General features: G+C 37.9%; 1 protein-coding gene across 3 annotated transcripts in view; it reads right to left on the reverse strand.

The window, feature by feature from the left end:
• Positions 1-324: 324 nt before the first annotated feature.
• Positions 325-20,186, reverse strand: part of RAB27A (RAB27A, member RAS oncogene family) — a 28,599-nt gene continuing 8,737 nt past the window's right edge. Inside the window, exons 2-7 of one of the 3 annotated variants that reach the window (XM_079317709.1) lie at positions 18,644-18,761; positions 6,280-6,452; positions 4,678-4,763; positions 3,928-4,031; positions 3,113-3,236; positions 325-2,652 (exon numbers count right to left, since the gene is read on the reverse strand). In XM_079317709.1, the coding sequence (XP_079173835.1) occupies positions 2,454-2,652; positions 3,113-3,236; positions 3,928-4,031; positions 4,678-4,763; positions 6,280-6,432 (666 nt within the window). In that variant the 5' untranslated portion in view covers positions 6,433-6,452; positions 18,644-18,761 and the 3' untranslated portion in view covers positions 325-2,453. Of the gene's footprint in view, positions 2,653-3,112; positions 3,237-3,927; positions 4,032-4,677; positions 4,764-6,279; positions 6,453-10,434; positions 10,662-18,643; positions 18,762-20,186 lie in introns of those variants that run through there. The other 2 variants (XM_079317711.1, XM_079317710.1) reach the window with 2 other exon arrangements.

Genomic DNA, 20,186 nt, shown 5'->3' on the forward strand with positions numbered 1-20,186 from the left:
TGCCAAAACTTTGTTCAATAACAGATCAATCTGTAACTGAATCTGTCTCCATCTGGCACTGAATGGAAACAACTTTTTTTGAAATAATAGTTTTGTGTCACATAAGAATTCTTATTTCTTTGTTTCTTAAAACTAGTATTAGTCTAGTAAGAATAGTGTAATTTACTGTCAAGAAACATTTACTATGATTTCTCATGAAAATTTAAAAGGGAACAAATAATTCAAACAGATAAATCCTATGCCACATTTCAAAGGCTGACATCAAAGCAATTTTATGTAGATCCTCTTTGCAAATAGTTACAAATAATAGGCATGACACCAATATGACAGTTTCAGTATTTAATATTTAATATCCAATTTAAACATAAGTATTCAAAAGAAAATATCTTTACACTATTTCAGTAGTCACTTAGCTCAATAGTTGGTTGCAATAATCCTTAAAGTTTTGAGGAACTGGATGGAGCTATAAGCACAAAAACTCCCATTTTAAGTTAATGCATGACAAAGTTCCACTGCAACCCTCTGAAAAGCAAAGAGTTACATTAAAATAAATTCAGACACTGAAGTACATTGAAATGTATTGTGTCTTATACTAGAGTTTCTTACTCTACTGGTCAGAAACATGATGGTAACTTCAAAAGGCACTCTGAATTAAACTACAGTAACTCCGGTCTACAAGCAATTTTAGAAGTGGAGTAGAAAAAACCAAAACCCTATACTCATATAAATTTCTTTTATCTCTGTCCTAGCCCCAGAGCAGTCTAATTATATTGCACTTTTAAAATATTCTGTGTAGGCTGTGATAAAAATCTAATATTTACACGTTGTGTTTGTTAAAGAACAATGCATTACTGTGTAAAATATTTTAAGAACCAAGTTTTAACACTTACTCTTGTATTAATTAATATAACCGGAAGCTACATCAAATATTTTTTTTTTCCTTAGATCCTATTCTAGAAACATTTTTGGTCCTTCCTTCAAAAATTTTGTTATGCTGCAATTCATGTTCATAACTGGTATCAATACTTGCCTGAAATTGCAGTAGTTAGAATATTTAAATAAATAAATACATAATTTCTAAAGAAGCAATAGCTTTGGAGTTCTGTAAACAAGTTGCTGTGGAAGGTCTGTAACAAGACTCAATTTGGCATGTTTTGACTTTAATTGGCAATACCTTACAATTATACAACCTCTGCCAGGGTAGAAAACAGTTTGGTAGGCACATCTTATAAATCAGTCTGGGCAAAAGCCCAAAAATACTGATTATTTCCTAAGTCATATGAATAAATAAAAATGGTTAGAGTAACATGATCCATTGAAACAAAAAATTACATTTATATGATCCATAGAGGGGGGAGAGAAAAGTAACTCTATTCTTTTACAAATACAATCTAAAGGGAATGCACAAGCCATAAATGACTATATGATAACCAAGATGTTCAGGACACAAAGGTTGGCAGAATAAAATGAGTATTATAAATTCACAGCACTAGTATCTTAGCTGCATCTCACCAGAAGACAATGATCATTCATTTCTCAATCCAAATTTGAAGAAACATTCTCAATCTGTGTTTGGTAAAACAAATTCAGTGCAAAGCACCAACTCTGATGAAATCTTCCTGACATCTAGGTTGCCCTACATTCTTGTTAAAACATGAGTAGCAATATGAAAGAAACATAACAGATGCACAGTTATGCCATTTACATATAAATTTACGTACATGCAGGTTCTAGAAATTCAAATGATGTCAGGAGGTCTCATAGGCTGCCTTGGATATATTTCATATAGTACAGTTGTAGTTTACATGTTCAATTACATGACATGCCCCAAGTGCTGTGTGCACACCCCTGTGCTTCTCTGGAGCTTTTCATTCTGTACTGAAGAGCTTGCCTTTGGTTTTCATCACTGAAAACTGATGGATTAGGAGAGCAAGGAAAAACTACTCTCAGGCTTTTGTGGAAAACACAGGATGTGCTCTTTAAGATTGTTATTAGTTGTGGAATTATTAACTGTTTCTGTTTAAAACCAAGAAGCAAGTTGGTTATCTTGCTGTTAGGAGACACCAGGAGCCGTCACAGTATCTGATCTAAATGCCTGCTCTGTGTAGCTAATGGAGACTGCCAAGGGCAACTGCAAACCCTTCAACTTAGAAGCCTACCCTTTCTGGCTGTTTCTGAATTTGGTAATAAAAATTCCTTTCCTCTCCTTTCCCCCCCAAGTAGAGAATTAGAGGAACATCCAGTGCTAAACCAATTTAAACCTCTGTCCCAAAACTAATAAACTGCATATCTTACAAGTGAAGATCAATGTTGTTTGAGAGAAAGCAAATAAAAATCTGTGCCAAGAATTAATATAGCTCATTAAATAACTACACAAAGCGATTTGTCCCGAAGTTAAACAGGTAAGCTGCAACTGTACTGTATCATACACATTGAAGTTAACTGTAGCTGGGCTAACAGCCACATCTGCCTTTCTCTTGCTCCTCGTTCAGTTGTTCTGTAGAGCTGTGCCCATTGGAGCGCACCACCCCTTCAGGGATCCAGGATTTATCCACACATCGTTCCATGCGCTTCATAATGAGGTCAAGCAGAGTTTCAATGGCTTTGCTTACATTATTCCCATTTGCTGCACTGGTTTCAAAATATGGTATTCTGCAGGAGACAAAAAATATAACTTTACAAATCCAAAAATGAACCCCATGAAAGAGTTAAGGGAGTGTAAAAGTACAAATTAATATCTGATAGGAACCAAAGATTTCACATACTTCCTTCAGAGGCACATGACCTGTGCCTGCCAGGAAGGGGAAGGGCAAGGCTACCCTGTCTAGCTAAATTCTCTCATTTTTTCAGAATGTTTGTGAAAATTTACACTTTTTACTGCAGAGCAAAGAAGATTAGGCAATCTCCAGTACAAGATTATTGCAATACTAAGAACTTATTTTTAAGCAATGCAGAAAATATTTATCTCAGATAGAAAAAAAGATATATCAGCCAGTTAAGCATTCTAAAATGCTTATTCTCACAATAACCTTTCAGTATATAGGAAAAAAAACATTACAGAAAATATCTCATTCTGCTCTAAAAACAGCAATATTATAAAAAAGTTACTTACCCATATTTTTCTGCAAGTTCCTTAGCCTCTTCTTCCTTCACCATCCTTTGGTCCTCCAGGTCACTCTTGTTTCCACATAACACAATGTCTGGGTTTTCACAATATGCATGCATTTGTAGCTGACCTGGCAGCACCAACATGAAGAGGAGACACAAGTCACTGCCATGCACAGCTCCCTAGGAACACCACCACAAAGCAGGCTTGTTCTCTCCTGGCTCACAGCACTTCTCCATTTGCACTGAGAACAGGTGGGCTTCTGCTATCACCTACAGTGAAAAGCCCAGGCAAACACAAGCCTGGCAAAGTCAGCACAGAAACTTGTGCATTTGCAGCTTAAGGAGTTACACTCACTAAGTATCTACAGTGAGCTGCCAGGAAAGGATCTGCTTCCCTCTCCAGATGGATGATGCAGTTTGGGAACTCCTTTGCCTAGATATACCAGCCAAGTAACATTTGCCTTCCATTAAGTTTTGCTGACAAAGCTTCAGGTGAGTCAAAATATTTTTGGATAAGCTTCCCACACACTTAAATTACTGAAAGCACCAAAGCCAGGGATAGGATGTTGTCTCAGCTTTGTTTTATATAGGTTAAAATTGAAGTTCAGTAGGCAAAGCTGAATTTCAGGTGAGCCCTGGATGCCATCACTAGCAGCTATTACAATTATGAATACAACACTTACATTCTTTTACTGAGAAAGCCATAAAAACCAGTATTTTAAGTTCAAATTCTCAGTGAGACTCTGTATTTACAAACATAACCCCCACTCCCATTCCACCCATGCAAAGATGAAAAAAAAAAAAGAAAAAAAGCCATACTTATCCAGTTCCTGACATTCAGAAAGCTTTGCTCATTTGTCAGATCAAAGAGTAGAAGAAACCCCATGGCATCTCTGAAGAAAGCTGTAGTCAAGCTACGAAACCTAGACAAGCAAAGTGAAATTAATTTGCTCATCTGACAAGTTACTTTGAAAACATAATTGCTTACAGTCATAGAAGAACTGAGGTAACTTATGACTGAATGAACCAGAAGGAAATATTCATAGTTGTTTTGCTGAGGCAGGGACTGTGTAAGAAAAATTGCTAACATTATTGTGGCTTAATCAAGGCCTGAGGCTCCAAGGAGACTTGAGTTTGAGAGCTTTAAAGTCTTCTGCTATAAAGCATGTCTTGACCAAGATTCAAAACTTAAAACAATAATGAAATTCCAACTTTGAACAAAAATTTATTCTCTATACATATCAGTCCTTGAATTTAAGACTGACAACCACAAGAATGCTAGACTTTTGACAGGCAAACACAGAAGAATCCTTTGAGATGCTTTTGCCTGTCTGACTTTCCCAAGACCTCAACATATTTACAAAAACTTAAGAGAAGTTTAAAAATACAAGTTTTAAAAGTATCTAAATGCACTGGCTAAAAAAAAAAATAAAAAAAAAGAAAAGGACTAAAAAGCAATAATTGCAGGTTTTGTGTTTTACAGTTGTAAATTACACTTAGAATTTAATGGGTACTCATAAGAAGCTTTCCACTGCTAAAATAAGCTCCTGTTGCCATCTTGAGCCATACCTTTCCTGCCCTGCAGTGTCCCAGAGCTGAAGATGGATCCTCTGTCCTCTGCCACCAACACCATCTGGCCCATTGGGTCTATACACCTGGAAAAGGTAAATTTGCAAGACAGCTGCTACAGAACACAAAAGAACTAACATTTAAAGACATTAAATGCAGCAAAAATAGCACTGCTAATACACAGATCCCCACTACTCAATCCTCTTCTTTGTAAGACAAAAGTAGTTTGCATTTTAATATTGCATCCAAATAAATACTTAGAAATAAGGGTAAAAGTGAAACTGCAAAACCAGTACCCAATAGACCATGGACTCCAGACAGATATTTTGAGCCAAGATATTTAGAGACAAGATTAATTTCAGCATCTTGATTTTCTGGATTTTTTTTACTACCTTACATCATGTTCAAAATAAAAAACAAGAAGGTAACAATGCAATCTGGCCATGTATTTGTAGTAGCAGCAGAACCTCATTAGCAAACAGAATACATTCAGAGATAATGACATCCATACTCAGCTGCCAAAATGCTGCTGAAAAATTGCTGAGGGTAGATCTTATCAGATCAAAGCTTATAAAGCAGAAATTGGATGATAAAAATAAAAGCTGAAGAGTTTGCTCAGCATGAAAAAATAAATAAGGGCATCTATTAGTCTTGGAATGATCAGATGAAAATAGATTCATTTCTTGTTTAGAATGCTTCAAGTTAGGCCATCTTCTTTACCTTCAAATGTCATAGTATCTAAGATTACAAAAGCTACAAACATATCTTGTCACATTCACAAATTCCACAAGTTTATGTATTATAAGATTCAGGCTCTGAAGCCTAAGCCTTATCCTGAATTATCAAGTAAACCACCATGTTTACAATCCCACAAAAAGAACAATGACATTCAAGAGACCAGTTTGGCATTTATCTAAGATATCTAGTCCTTGAACTACTGTGGTGCATGTCATGCCCCAAAAAACCATTCTGCACAATGCCTATGACACCATCCAGATTTCTGGACACAGGAAATCACCAGGCTACAGTAAAAGACATTTAATACCTGTACATAACAACAAAAAGCTTGTGCCAATTCAATTTCTCAGAGCAGTAATCATCCAATTGCTTATGATACTCTAGTGCTCAGCTTCATATCAGAACAATTAAGGGGTTAAAAAAAGCATATATATATTTTGTAGTTCTTCTCTGATAGTGCTGACTGCTAAGGAAGCCAGATCAGCTGCATGTACTATTTCATCCACATGTTTTAAAAACTGCATGTTTGTTTAGTAGCCATTTCAGTTCATAGCCAGCAAAAACATTTTACTACAGTTCAGTCCTTCCTTGTGAAAGGAGTTCAACAGTAAAAGTGGTACTCCAGGTACTGTGTGCACAAGTCACAGAGTAAACACAGTCATCAACACCTGCTGAGCAAAAAGAAGTGGTTTCTTACAATCAGATCTTTCACTTTTGGGGAAATGAGTCTGCACACAGCAATGACAAAAAATAGTCAGATCAGATGAGGCCTTTCCTGTCACAAAATGAAGGCCACAATGAAACTGATTGCAGACCTTCACCCAGACAGACACCATTTCAAGTACATTCTTCATAGAAACTCACCACTCTCTTTTCCCGAAAGTCAATGCCCACTGTTGTGATGAATTTGGAATTAAATTTGCCATCTGTATATTGGTAAAGAAGGCTGGTCTTTCCTACTCCAGAATCACCAAGTGCTAGGAATTTTATGAGGTAATCGTAGTCCCCATCAGACATAGTGAGAATTCAGGCAGCACCTTCAAAAGCAAAGCAAAAAAAAATAGTTAGTCCAGAGCTCTGCCAGGACTTCTTCTGACAAGTGTTTAAAATATAAATCACTCCCTGAACTACAAAGCAGCAAGTGGTGGAGCCAGTTCTGTGTTACTTTACACAGACTTCACTTTAAACTCTCAATTACACAAATTACCAATATCAAATTCAATCAGCTGTGATTGAAAAAGGGCATTTTTCGTTTTATTACTCCTCTTACTAGAAAGGGAAGGCAACAGAATTTTAACTTCTTCAGGCAAGACTGAAAAAAATCAAGGTGAAACTATTCAAGGTATCTGGAACAAACTGCAGAACTGTTTTTAATCTTCATGGAAGTTGGCAGTAGCTACTTAATTGTACTAGCAATGCAATTCTGGTCTCATACTCACTGTGGCATTAGTAACATATGAAAAAACCTGATTTCTTTTCCTGGACTGTCCACTATACTTAGACAAAATTTACAGTAATTTTCTAGTAACAGTTATTTTTCAGTCTTGAATACACTTTTTCTTGTTGTTGAGTTTTTTTGTTTTGAGGAAGAATCTTCAGTTTTTATTGTGATGCTTGTTAGCCATTCAAGGTAAACCTTGATTCTGAATTGACATTAAACAAACACAAACATTTTTTCTATGGCTCATACACATTTAGGAAATTTCTCTCTTTTTTGTGCCTTAAGAATAACCATATTCTCAATAGTCTGATCTATGTACACTAAAGTGTGTAACAAAAATCACTGGCAAATTTCATGTGTACTAGAAAAGCTGATGTAAGTGCACTGGCACTTTCCTGTTGAGTAGCTACTGAGTCTCTCCTCCCCCAAAACAAACAGTAGAGAACTGCCTTGTGCTGTGTTCAAAGCCATGAACATGAAAAGATAAGCCTAAAATAACCACTCTAAAAGCAACAGAAAACTGGCATAAAATTGCCTCTTATGAAGGACAGGAAAAGATGCCAAAAATACAAGAAAAAAAAAAAAAAAGATGAAATAAAATTTTAAAAGAGTAAAATCTGCTGTTTCAACTGTAACTATTTTTGGAACTACTTGAAGCTTGAACTAGATGAAGTTATTAATTTCAAATCAAACACTGCAGTAGTTTGCATCAGTGGTTAAAAAAAAAAAAAAATCCAATTCATTTCTTGAATATCAACTCACAGCTTGAGGTGTGGAACAAACTGTGTCTCCAGCATGTGGGCGTCAATCAGCACCACTGAGCTCAAACCATAACTATCTTTAAAGCTCCACCTTTAGAATTCTCCTGCTCTTGGTTACAACTCAGAACTGTGACTAGTTGATGTGGCCATAAGTGGCTTACTAAAAAGCAGACACTGGTCAGATTTACCCCAGATATTCTCCAACTGAAGCATCAGTGGAAAGCAGACAACACTTTTTTCCTTTTTGAGAAGTATTGAAGTCTCCCTTTCCCAGCCAATGTATGTTTCACATTATGCCATCAATTCCAGTAAAAGCTTGCAGGAAAGGGTTTAGGTGACAGAGTTCACACTCACTACTATGCCACAGCCAGCTAATTCACTTCCTACTGTTGTGTTTTAACCAAAGTTTTGCAATAGAGTAGAGGGCTGAAAGGGAGGGTCCTGCAGCAAGAGTTATCAGTGAGCTTTTTGCACAAATGCACCCAACTGCATCCACCATGCAGGTCTGAAGGAGCAGCACATTCAAGTAAGCAAGTTGAACAGGCAGCCCAGACACTAAAATAAGAACATTTTCAGAAATTAAGAACCCTGATCCATTAGACACACACACATGTATCAACAAAAATAATTTTGGGGAGTTTGTTTCGTTTTTTAAATCCTTTCCCCAGTTGGCAAAGAAAAAGTAAACCAGATCACCTACCTTGTAGCTCTACCAAAGTCTTTTCATTGAAATGAAAATGTATCAGAAGAAAAGGAAAAAAAAAAATTTAAAAAGAGATTGATTTTTCTAAATACTGTATTTGATTTAACTTCCATCTCACACATGGTATTTCCTTTGCCCTCAGATATTCTCAAAGGACTAAGAGCTGTGTAACTTTATCCTGTATTCAAGCACATGTTCTTTCGGTCTGAATATCCCTAAATTAATTGTTGCTTTAAAAGACTTAGATGTAAATGTTAGTGTCAGTACATTACACAAAGACAAACTTTCTCCATGCCTTTTACTGTGCTATGCCACCTGCAAAGAAGTATTTGCCTTGTGTTGTTGGTTTTCTGTTGGGTTGCTCTAGGTGTACAGAACATATTTCAATAACAAATATCAATGACAGTGCACCTGATCACTGTTGATTTATGCACCCTGTGCAAGACCACATGAGGAAGGAAGGAGGGAAGGGCACTGTAGCTGTGCCATGGAGCTGCAGGGAAGTGTTACAGTTCAGCTGCACCTTCCACTGGACAGGGCTGCATGAAAGCTCTGGCCAAAAAAGAAAAGTCAAGATTAAGCCTGGGGGAAGTAAAACCTAAAGGTATTCCTAGTGTCATGTCTGATTTGTGGAGTGTCTGTCAGGACAAACACACCTCATTTGGCCCACTGAAACCTCAATTCTCCCTCTGGCTGGTGCAAAATACAATTTCCAAAGTACTGACAGAGGGTGAGGAATCCTTCACAGGAAGGGTTCTAAAAATGCCTTCTAAAAGATTTGTTTGAGAAGGACATTTTCTCCTTTGGTTTTGAAATGCACACACCTCTCACTGCACCCCATAATGTCAATCTATTATTTAAATATCTCCAGGGAGTGGTTCTTGTGAAACCCTGCACAGTTAACCTTCCCTTGGAGACATGTAAAGAGCTATTTTCATAGCAGTTTCAAGCTTTGTCCTCCTCCCTGTACAAATATTTAAAAAGTGATCTCCACCCTCCACTTCCGAGACCTGCAGTCCTAGTGTCCAGACACATCCAGTTCCACATAACAAAAATAAGAATATATTCATTACAAAATATATTTTGTAATGAATAAAAAAGCTGCTGTGAAGTTTTTAAAAATCGTGTCCCTGCTACTAAAACCCATCCTATTCTTTCCTTTCAATATTGCTTTTTTTTAAAATTAGGCTTTATACTTCCACATTTTCCAGTGTTTCCTTCCATTTTTCCATACCTCAAGTATCAGAAGAGTAGGAGGTAGAAAAGGAATATTCTGAAAAATCTAATGATACTATTAGAATTCACCACATCACCAAAAGAAAATTGTCCCAGTCTTGCTTCTAAGAGTACAAATTCTTGGTTTAAAAAAAAAAAAAAAAAAAAAAAGAAAAACAAATGGACACAGTTTTAAACTCCACATCAAGCCCTCCACAGTTTTGCCTGTTGCAAATCCCTCCTGAAATCCCATTCAGCTCTGGCTTTGCACTTTGCCTGGTATGCAGATGGACAAGAGCTGTGAACAAGTGCTGGAAAAGCTCCACTGGCCTTTTCCACGGCTGACAGGACCCCCACTGCCAGCATTTGAGCTGTGCCTGAAAGGCTGCTGCTCTGGAGCCTCCACACACACACAGATTGTGCCTTATCAAGAAGAGATTCTCTCCAAATCAAGTGCTCCTCTTGTTCCCTGCATTTCCTAGTCCAAGGTACTTTCACATTACAGACATCAATGCTAATGAGTTCATTTTTCTGCCTCTGGGACACAGCTGTCACAGGACTATTGTGTGATAAAACATTCCAGACTAAGACAGATTTGCTCCTGCATAAATTAAGGAAATTGACTTGGCATGCAGGATGGGAATAGGGAATATGCTTCCTGAACTGGCCTTACACAAAACATGTAACTCCTGTGCTGCTACTGAGCTGATGGAGAGAAGGAAAAAGGAAGGCAAAAAGAGATGAATACATGGAAGCATAAGCCAAAAGAAAACCAAAAAACATTGATCTGCAAATGAAAACATGTATACACACACAGAATGTAAAATTCAGGAATCTGAACATGTCCCTAATCAGACAGTCCTCAAGCACATCACTTTAAAGCAAGGTATATCACTTACCCCAGCTCTGCAAAAGGAATAGTTAGAGCACACAGGAGATAGTACTTTCAGTAGGAGTACTTTTCCAGCACCACCTCTTCAGCACACAGCCCAGAGGCTTACGTGTCAGCTGTTTGCATCCACGTTGATGGGTGCTCAGAGATAAGAGGTGTGCCCATGTCTGTGTCTAGGAGGGTGCTGCCTCACTGCATGGCTGGCAAGCAATTGCACAGCTCACATGTCCCTTTTATTCCTAGAGGCAAACAGCATTTCAAAAGATTTGTGCAAGACCTACCTTGGAACAGATCTAAAGTTGCTGCAAAATCACCCACACACCTTAAAACAATTATGTTGTTCCCAACAGGGGTTTTCATTCAAAAATGCATTAATGATGGAGTATATGGATCACACCTGTTCAGTTCCATTCCTAGCTTTACATTCATTACCTCAGTTTTGAGAATACAGCAGTCTTTAATGTAAACTGCTTCCTTTGTGTTGAGGCTCCATGTTTGTGATTAGAGTTGACATGGGCATTGGGGAAAATGAGTCCAAAATCCCCCACAAAGAGAAAAACAAGACCCTGCAGGTCTCTCAGTGGGCAATAATGTATTTGTATAAATTTGATTATCCTGCAAGTGCACATCGATTCATACTATTTTTTTTTTTCACCAAGGCACTACACAAACAAACTTCAATAGTGTTTTATGTGTCTCTCCATCTCTGAGAAAGTGATCCAGAGTGCAGAGGAATCAGTAATCCTGTCACACCAGCACTGCCACCACACTACAGCAAAGCAAAAACCACATTCCTGCTCAGCGTGGGCGCAGCACAGTGAATGGCCTCACCCTGCTCTAAGGCTCCTGAATGCTTGAAGAACTGGTCAATCAGACACCAGCCAGCTCACTCCAAACAGAGACAGAGACTTAAATAATGCTCCTGCTTAGTCAGCACTTTGTTACAAGTGCTTTGTTAAAAGCTGCCAGATCCGTACACATGTAATGTAAACATATCATGACAACAATTGTTCATAAACTCCTGCTGTACTGGGGGAAGAGAACTAATGAATAAGCACTTCACCAAAATGTTCTGAGCTGCACTATTGTTTTCCTTAGGAAAATGTATGACTTGGCTTGCTTTAGTTTTGGTCAAAATGAACTTTCTGTGCCTTCTGGGGCTTTTCTGTAACATAAGCAACATGAAAAAAAGAATACTCCTTGGTTACTTTCAATTGCTTTACCTGACATTTTACTGTTATGATGTTTTCAGTTTCAACTATAGAGGAATTCTATGGAATTGCAGGATCAATGTCTAAGGAGTGCCTCTTTCTTGGAAAGATCTAACCAATTTTAAGGGTGCTCAAGATACATAAGAATCTGAAAAACTAGGTACAAAACCACAGGCTGGAAAGTTCTAGCCAGCAAACACTGATGCCACTCTTACTTGGCTGAAGGTGCTCTACACCCATTTTTCAGCATCACTACAAGTGCAGCATTTAGACAGCACAAACTGATGGGCACACAAAGCACAGTGAGAATGAGTTACTATGGGACATGCTAGGCAGAAAATGATCATCCCACCCAGAAAGGGACAGAACAGGGGAGCAGGTCTGATGTGGTGAGAACCTTGCACAACAGGCCAGGCAAGGAAACAGCAGGTTCTAGAGACTTTGCTTCCAGAAAACCAGGAGACACTAGGAATGGAGGGGCCAGGAAATGAAACAACAGTTGGTTTTGCAATTGCATTTGCATTTCAGCATCACCAGACCAACAATCAGGCAGCTGGATTTCAAAGGTTATCTCAGTTACACGAATGAAAAGCAGCATGGAACTGGAAAAAAAAAATAATAAAAAGAATAATAAAAGCAGGAATGTTGCAGGTGGTTATTTAACACTCCCCATACAGGAGGACCTTTGTGCAGCTTTCAACTTCTGTGCAAAAAGCACAGCACCATTTCTATTTCCTCATCAGTTCCTTACATTTTTATGCTCCATAGGAAGGAAATACTGTAGATAAATAAAGATTTGCAATACTATGTGAGAAAAACAGTTGAACTCTTTCAGAAGACCTGTCCCCATCCTGGGAACAGGAGCTTTTGCCTCCAAGTTACCTCTTTGCACTCTCATCAGAAGCTGCTTTCAAGACAGAGCATTGAAGCAAACATCTGTATAAAGTGGGTAAACTCCAGGGTAAACTGGGGAAAGTAAAGCAAGCATTATTAATTTCTTTTAAGCAGTTCCACACTACTTATTCCATCCTCAACCATTCTCCTCTTCCTCTTAATAAATAAATTAAGCCACACTGGCTTCCAAGTGTGCTTCCATGCTTTTTCACTAACTTATAAACAGGAAATTCACAGCAATGCTCAGCATCCTTCCTAAAATAACAATTCAGCTTTGGCACCCACCTCCTTTCTCACAGCCTAACCTTAAGATTTGGGACATATCACTGCCCTGCACCTACTCTTCACAGGATCAAGGAGTTATGACCATCCACTGATTAAGCAACACTTTCAAATTCAGAAAGGTAAGGAAAAAGAGCACAGTTCTATTTCTGTCCATAGAAATACCTACCAAAGGGTAAAGGAGAAGATACTAAGAATCACACAGGATAATAAGAATTGTGCATTTCTTTAAGGAATGGTTTGGTTTTCCAGAAGATAAAAATCTCCAGCAGAGAAGCAAACATATGACAATGCAAAATAAAAGGACTATTAACAATAATTTTTTAAAAAAAGTTTAAAATCTAAAAACTGAAAAAGGAAGCAGTTTCATAAGCCAAGCTTATGAAGGATACCAGATACATCCTGCATTAGAGAGGAACAATCTGGCAAAATAAATTACCTTGATTAGGACAATTAGAAGTCAATGAAGGTCATCTACCAGACACCTGAAAATATCTCCTAGTCATTGTTAGAGAAAAGTGAAGACCACATAAATATGATACAAATGGGACTATAAAACTACATCATTCATCTAACATGATATGGGCAAGCATAAAAAGGGGTGAAACAGGAAAGAACTGCAGTGCAGAATTTAATCAATCTTTTCATCCTTTGGATTGGGAAATACATGGGGGTTTTTGTTTTTCATAGGAAGTCAAAACTTTCCTTTGCTAATCTGGTTGTTAATTGGAAGATACAAAAACCTTTTTTTATCAGTCACTGCCATTCTTTAACATTATTGCTTTTCTGCAATATTCAGATCTAAACTAACAGGGGTCACAGTATAGAGGATTTTCTTTCCACTTTGTTCTTCTAGTTATTTCCTAGCAAATTAAATGTTTTCTCATTATTTTCTCATTATTTTGAAGTCTATCAGAAGTTATTCTGAAAGCTGCCAACCAAAAGGCATCATGGTCTTTTGGAGCAGAACTAATGTCATCATTCTTCCAGCAACCAGTGAAAACATCCTGTTCCCCAGAAAATTCACTGGTTATCAGAGTTACTGACATTTCTAGTGAGCCAGAAAACTCTATTATCTATGAATATCAGGCACAAAATTAGGAATAACAAAAAGTTACTGGTGAAAATATTTAATCAGAGGGATTTCTTAAAAGACTGTAACAAAAAGGACAAAAAGGTTCATAATTATCTGTGAGAAAGTAAGGGAAATATCAGTTAAAATTCTGTCTATCAATAAGAAAAAGTAATTCTTTGACTCCTCAAATCCAACATCACAGGACAGTCAGGGATGCTAAGGGCACCAAATGGACAATGGAAGGATAGATCTAGATTGATAAAACTGAGGTTCACAGCTAGCATTAACTTCTCCCAAGCATTTAAAAATCAGAAAATGTTGACAGAAGCATCCTTGCAAGTGCAGAGCTCACTGCAGCTACCTGAGATTGTGCTGCTGTGGGGAGCCAGTCAGAGCAGTGCAGGCTGGCAGCAGGACACTTCAAACAGTCTGAGAGGTGGGTGGCAGCTGTGAATTATCTGCTCCTAAGAAGTCTCAAAAAGAAACTGAGCCTTTAATTTCAGAGTCTGTAATAGCTACAGTCTGAGAAAGATATTTTCAGTTAGTACTGAGCAGGACTAGTTCAGTAAACATGTTTGGAGATAGTGAGTGTATGTGATGCCTGCATGTTTCATAAATGCTATGAAAAGTTTAGAAATAACTTGCTGAGAATACTCTGGCCATAACTTACCATGCCCATTACACAATAAAACACCATTTCTGCCTGCAATAGGGTCTATTCAATAGGCCACAACCTGTTATCTTCAGGATAGCAGGTCTTCACTAACATTTGACAGCAAAGAATCTTCACAGAAATCTTTGTGAGACAGCAAGATACACCCACTTTGAAGCATACTTGTGGCTCAAAACCATCACTCAAACTAAAGCAAAGCTAAAACTATGATGTGTGAGTGGGCTTTTATTTCAAGGATTGAAATCCAAGCCCCTAATTCACTCTATCCTCTGCTTGATCAGCTCCGGAACTGCAGCACAAATTAACCCTGCCCAAGGCTTCCACTGAGGCCCTGCAGTCTGCCAAAATACTCAGACAGTGCTTTGGCAAAATGCTGGCTTCAATTCATATCCTAGCACAGCTTTCTAGAGCCTCCAGGAAGGCATAATTCAAAAGAATCACTGATTAAGCAGGCTGAACTGCTCAGCACAAAGCTTCCATTCAAAAAGCCTGCTGTTTTTCAACCTGAGTTGCCAACAATATTTATCTCACTGCTCAGATCAGAATCCCATAATACAGCATGAATTATAGTTAAATCCTGATACACAACAAAGACTCCTGAGATAAACTGCACAGTAAAGCAGAATTTCTTACATTAATTGGTGTTACATAGGAATAGATGAGCAAGGAAAGCAAAAAGCAGCACAGTTCCAATGCCATATCTTTCATTTTAGTTATTCCCAGATGGAGGGAGGCCCCAAGATGGCTGTAGAGTAAAACCTCACCTGTAACCTGGCAGCTGTTGCCAACTTTTCATGCTGTAGGTGCCTTCCTAAAGAATTCTTTCATAGCATTTCATGCACACAGAGCATCCTCAAGTTTCACTTGAACTGACCTACAGTAACACACAATTCCCTACCTCTACCCTTAGAAGGCTTCAATTAAAATTCAGAATGGTTTTGTTTAAAGCTAATAAATGTTTCATAAGCAGCAGTTAGCTTACAGAGCAACCACCTCTACAACCCAAGTTCCAGAAAAAATATACAAAGCTTTTCTATGAAAATAAATTGCGAGTCAGAATGCTCTAATTGATCCAAGCAGTGCAAGTTTCCTGTCAAAAACTGTATCAGGGAAATGTGTATGCAGTCATCACTCCACAGTGCATACAGACTGTGCTGTCTTGGTGAGACACCAAACAGAAACACTGCCTGCTTGTGAAGAACTCAAAAATCTCACACAAACTGGCAAACCACCAATCCTACACCATAACTGAGAAAGGCATCAAACCCTTGAAATGAAGAATGGAATATAAAGGATAAGTGTATAAAGGGTAAGGAAAGAATCTGTTCAGCTGTCCCCTTTTGTGCACAAGTTGCAAGAAAATGGGAGTATGTAATGGTATTGTCCCACAAGAATTTCTATATGAAAAGTCTCATTAAAGTAGGTGCTGGTGTTTCATCAGCTGCTAAAAGACTGACTTTGGTTGCAGCATTTGGTTTGATTTTAAATCAGTGCATGTGATTTACTATAGAAGAAACTAAGAATCCAGTGATAGTGGAGGTGTGCTAACCTGCCCACTCCCAGAAAATTTCCTCACCAAGATCCCAGTTCTTCTGTTTATACCAACAATTGCATCACAATGTATCAAAACAGACCTTTTTAAAAAGAAACTGTATCTCTATGACACAATGTTTAAACAAAATTCAGAAGCAGGAACTACACTGTTTTCCAGGCTATGAAGTATAACATTTTAGACCAAATAAAAGTTACTCCTTTTTCTCCTTCCCATTGTCTTGTTTCCCTCATTCTACTAGGATACCTTCCTGATCTTTTTCCATTAACTGTTTTAAGATTTCTTTTTTTTTTTTTAGATCGTTCCAAGTTTTCTAATTTCAGAACTTTTGTTGGTCTTCTTTTTTCTACTTTTTTTTTTCTAAAGAAAACAAAATTACAATTTCTCTTTAATGCCATTGTTAGCAACATGCTCAAAGAAACCAGTTGAATTAGATTCCCTGTTTGCCTTTACCAGGCTTAATTACTAAGGATATTTTGTTTAAGATAGTGTTATAAATTAAAGGCATGTTAGAAACATGCAAATATATGGAAATCCAGCAAGAGTATGGTGAAGGAAAGCATGTTGTTTTGCAGTGTGCAAAAGAATCCAACATTATCAAAGTTTAATCCTCAAATAACTAAGGCTATTAGAAATCACTACACTAAAATGTGCCAGAAATAGTTTCTGTAGCACACATTCAAAATGCACATGTAATTATATAACAGTAAATTACAGTGAAGCAGCTACAACAACCAATCCATCCACACAGCACAGGAAAAACAAAAAGAATGAGCCAAGCATCCGTGTTTACAAAATCCTTTTTCCCAGTTACTTTATATAAACTTTCCATACACTGGGGATGTCCATAAGGAAACTACACAAAAAGATATTTACTGAACTACATTTATTAATTTCTCACTTCTCTCTCATAAACACAAGTCAGGTGGTGATGACCTGGAGGAGAAAAATCATCTTAAGACATTCTATGCTAGACATCAAATAAAACCCTAGGAAAGCCTTGTGACTTCCACAGAAGTGGAAAAGAATACTGTTTTGTGTTCTCTGAACAACTCCTCCTTGGTTATTTACAGTCTACAAAAACTGGAGTTTTGGTCCATGATTAGAAAAATGCTGGCAAACACATGGCTACAAAGGATGCCTGATTACAAAATCGTGCTTGGGCTGGCATAGCATGACTTAGTCAGATGAGTACAGATATTTGGATCTTCTTCCAAAGGGGATGCAAAACACAGTAATAACAGCTCACCTTCCTATTGCTTTTACCATTAATTTTAAGATTCAAGCCATTACTGTATGATTGAACAAGGAATGTGAACTAGATGAGCTTTCATGGATCCTTGCTGTTCAAATTTTTTTTAAATAAAAAAACCAGCCTGTGCAACACACCATTTTTATGCCTTTTATCATCCCTTTAGCAAACATGATAACAAACATGTTGGTGCACAATACAGTTTAAAAAACCCCACCATTCTAAAGGAGTGATACATTCAGTAAAATTGATCTTTAAATGCTAATGGAAACACAGGAAGAAATGGAGGGGGAAAAAATCAAGCACTGCAACATTTCAAAATACTGAGTTACTTTGTTCAGTATTCTAAATGTTATTTGCAAAGCACAGTTACTATCAGGGGTCTAATTTCACCTTCTAACTGCAGAACAAGTTTGACTTAACACAGAAGAAAATGTAGGCTGGTGACTTGGGACCAGAACAGGCATCTTATGGCTACAGGATCTAGACACTGCTCACTGCAGTAATTTCATTTATTTTGTTTGATGCCTAAAGAGGCTACCTAGAACAGAGGCTAGACAGTGTTAAAGGAATAAGTAAGTATTTTTTTAAAAGGCCTTCAAAGGATACACCTGGGGCAATACAAGAGCCCTGGCAAAGCTCCACCCAAGATGGATGTCTGGTCACAAGTTTTCACACTTATAAGTTTTAGTCCATTTACGTTTTGGGGTTAATTCTGCAATTACAGCTTCAGGTTATGGAGTCCTATTCTCCCAGACAGCTCTCCTCAATTTCCTGTTGTTTACACTTTTTGGGCCTGAAGCTGCAATGGTGTCCTTGGTTCTCAGGCTGGAAAAATATTGTTTTGTCTAACTAAACTGAAAAGAACTTATTGATGTTTTATATGAAGTTCAGAGTTACATACTAATGCAGTACAGAATCTGGAAAATATGAAAGCTAAAACTTAAGGCATCATGTCAATAAACTTACCGTGGTTTGTATTTAAATCTGACTGATTTATTTATGAAAAGCAATGACTAAATACATACCAAAAGAGCTTCAATTTTGTTATTTAACCCCAAAGCCTGTGTTACATAAGTCAAGTGTACTTTTCCCTCTAGAACAGGAGGATGCAGCAATGCTGAACTCTGGAAATCAGAGTATTCCAGGCAGCTTGTTAAAGTGCAGCAACAGTGTTTCAAAACTCTCAACGGAACAACAACTGGCACAGTCAGCTCAAGGAAAACAAAGTAATAAATCTTCTGAAAATAAATAGAAAAGAAAAAGTGTTTACATACCTATGTTTAACAGCTGTGAATGGATCTGTAGTTTTCCAAATGTGCTTCAGTGGCAAGTTTCCTGACACAGTTCAGATCTCTTGAATACCATAGTCACACAAAAAGAGCCATTTCTCATCTACAGGAAGCATCAGCAGAGAAAGAAACAAAACCAAAATAATGTAGTACAGACTAATAGCTCTAATATTTGCAGGGCATGGGAAGCTGCCAGCCCCACACAGCCACCCTCCCCAACTAATTACATTCAGCTGCTTGTCATGTGGTCCTGCTGACTGATCAAGTGATCTCTTTTCCCCCTTTTAAAAGTAAGCAAAGTAGCTAACTAGATCTCCCTAAACCAGGTAACACTCTCTGAGCCTTTGCAAAAAACTACTGACCCTCCTCCTTGTCTTAGAGAGAGGAAGTTGCAGCATGTGGACACAACTTTTTCTAAGTATACAAAAAAAATTCAGCTAACACATAGTCTACTATATTGAAACACAGCAAGCACCAAAGTTCCCCAAACCAGTTTTATTTTCCACCTTTACAGACAGCAGAAAAAGTTACTGATTCCAAAACTGGCACAAACACCAGAGAGAGATTCTGTGAGCTGGAAGGATCTGGGGGGACAGAGGCTGCTGTACCTGTGTCCAGTCCTTTCTGCTGAACCACTTCTGATGGCAACAAGCTCCAAGGAGAGATCAGAGTGAGGATGCTGCCAGAACCTTTCTGAAACACAGACACTAAACCTACAAGCTCCTGTCCCTGCACAGTCCTGAGAGACACATGCAGACATATTAAACATTTAAATAACTTCAAGGAAATAAAGCTACTGATTTAACATGTAAACCAACTCTTCACTGAGTCAGTTCACAAAGGCCTGTTAACAGAGGCCCCCAAGAGGCAGAATTCACAGTCTGCCCCAATTCCAACAGCAGTGTCTGCAGCAGGCACTCCCTGCATGGGCCCTGCCCTGGGTCCAAGGGATGAGACAGGACCTTCCCAGCCCCACGAGGCCTCGTCCCCTCTCAGACACCCCAACATTACAGATGCTCACAGGAGAGCACTGAAAGGTAAGTTTTGCATTCACCATGTAAGATTTAGCTGATGTGAGCTTTTGCAGACAAGTCTCCTTGTACAATCCTTTCTTGTCTCAGTTTCTTTCCTCAAGCTGCTTCAAGAGCAGCAAAGAAAGGAAATTAAGTTGATGTCTCCAATCTTCTAATTTAAGAAGTGCTGCAGACAGGCTGCTACAAATATTTAACATATTAATTCATCTACCAGTAACAAAGAGAACTCCACAAGCTTCTCAACTCTCCCTTGTTTCAGGGCTCAACTATCTTGCTTCCTTTCATGTGAATCAAGGCAATTTTTATTTTCCTTGCCCTGATGAACATCTAAGTTCTGTTATACAGAGCTGGAACACTTTTTCATGCCCTGTCTTAGCATTTTTCCATAATTAACTGAAATCCATTTCTTTGATATTTAGTTGCAGGTTGTAATTTTTAAAACTACCCATTCTTGGCTCAATCCAATCTTCTATAAATTTCACCAGTTTTAGAGG

Source organism: Erithacus rubecula (assembly GCF_903797595.1).
Source record: "Erithacus rubecula genome assembly, chromosome: 14".
NCBI lineage: Eukaryota > Metazoa > Chordata > Aves > Passeriformes > Muscicapidae > Erithacus > Erithacus rubecula.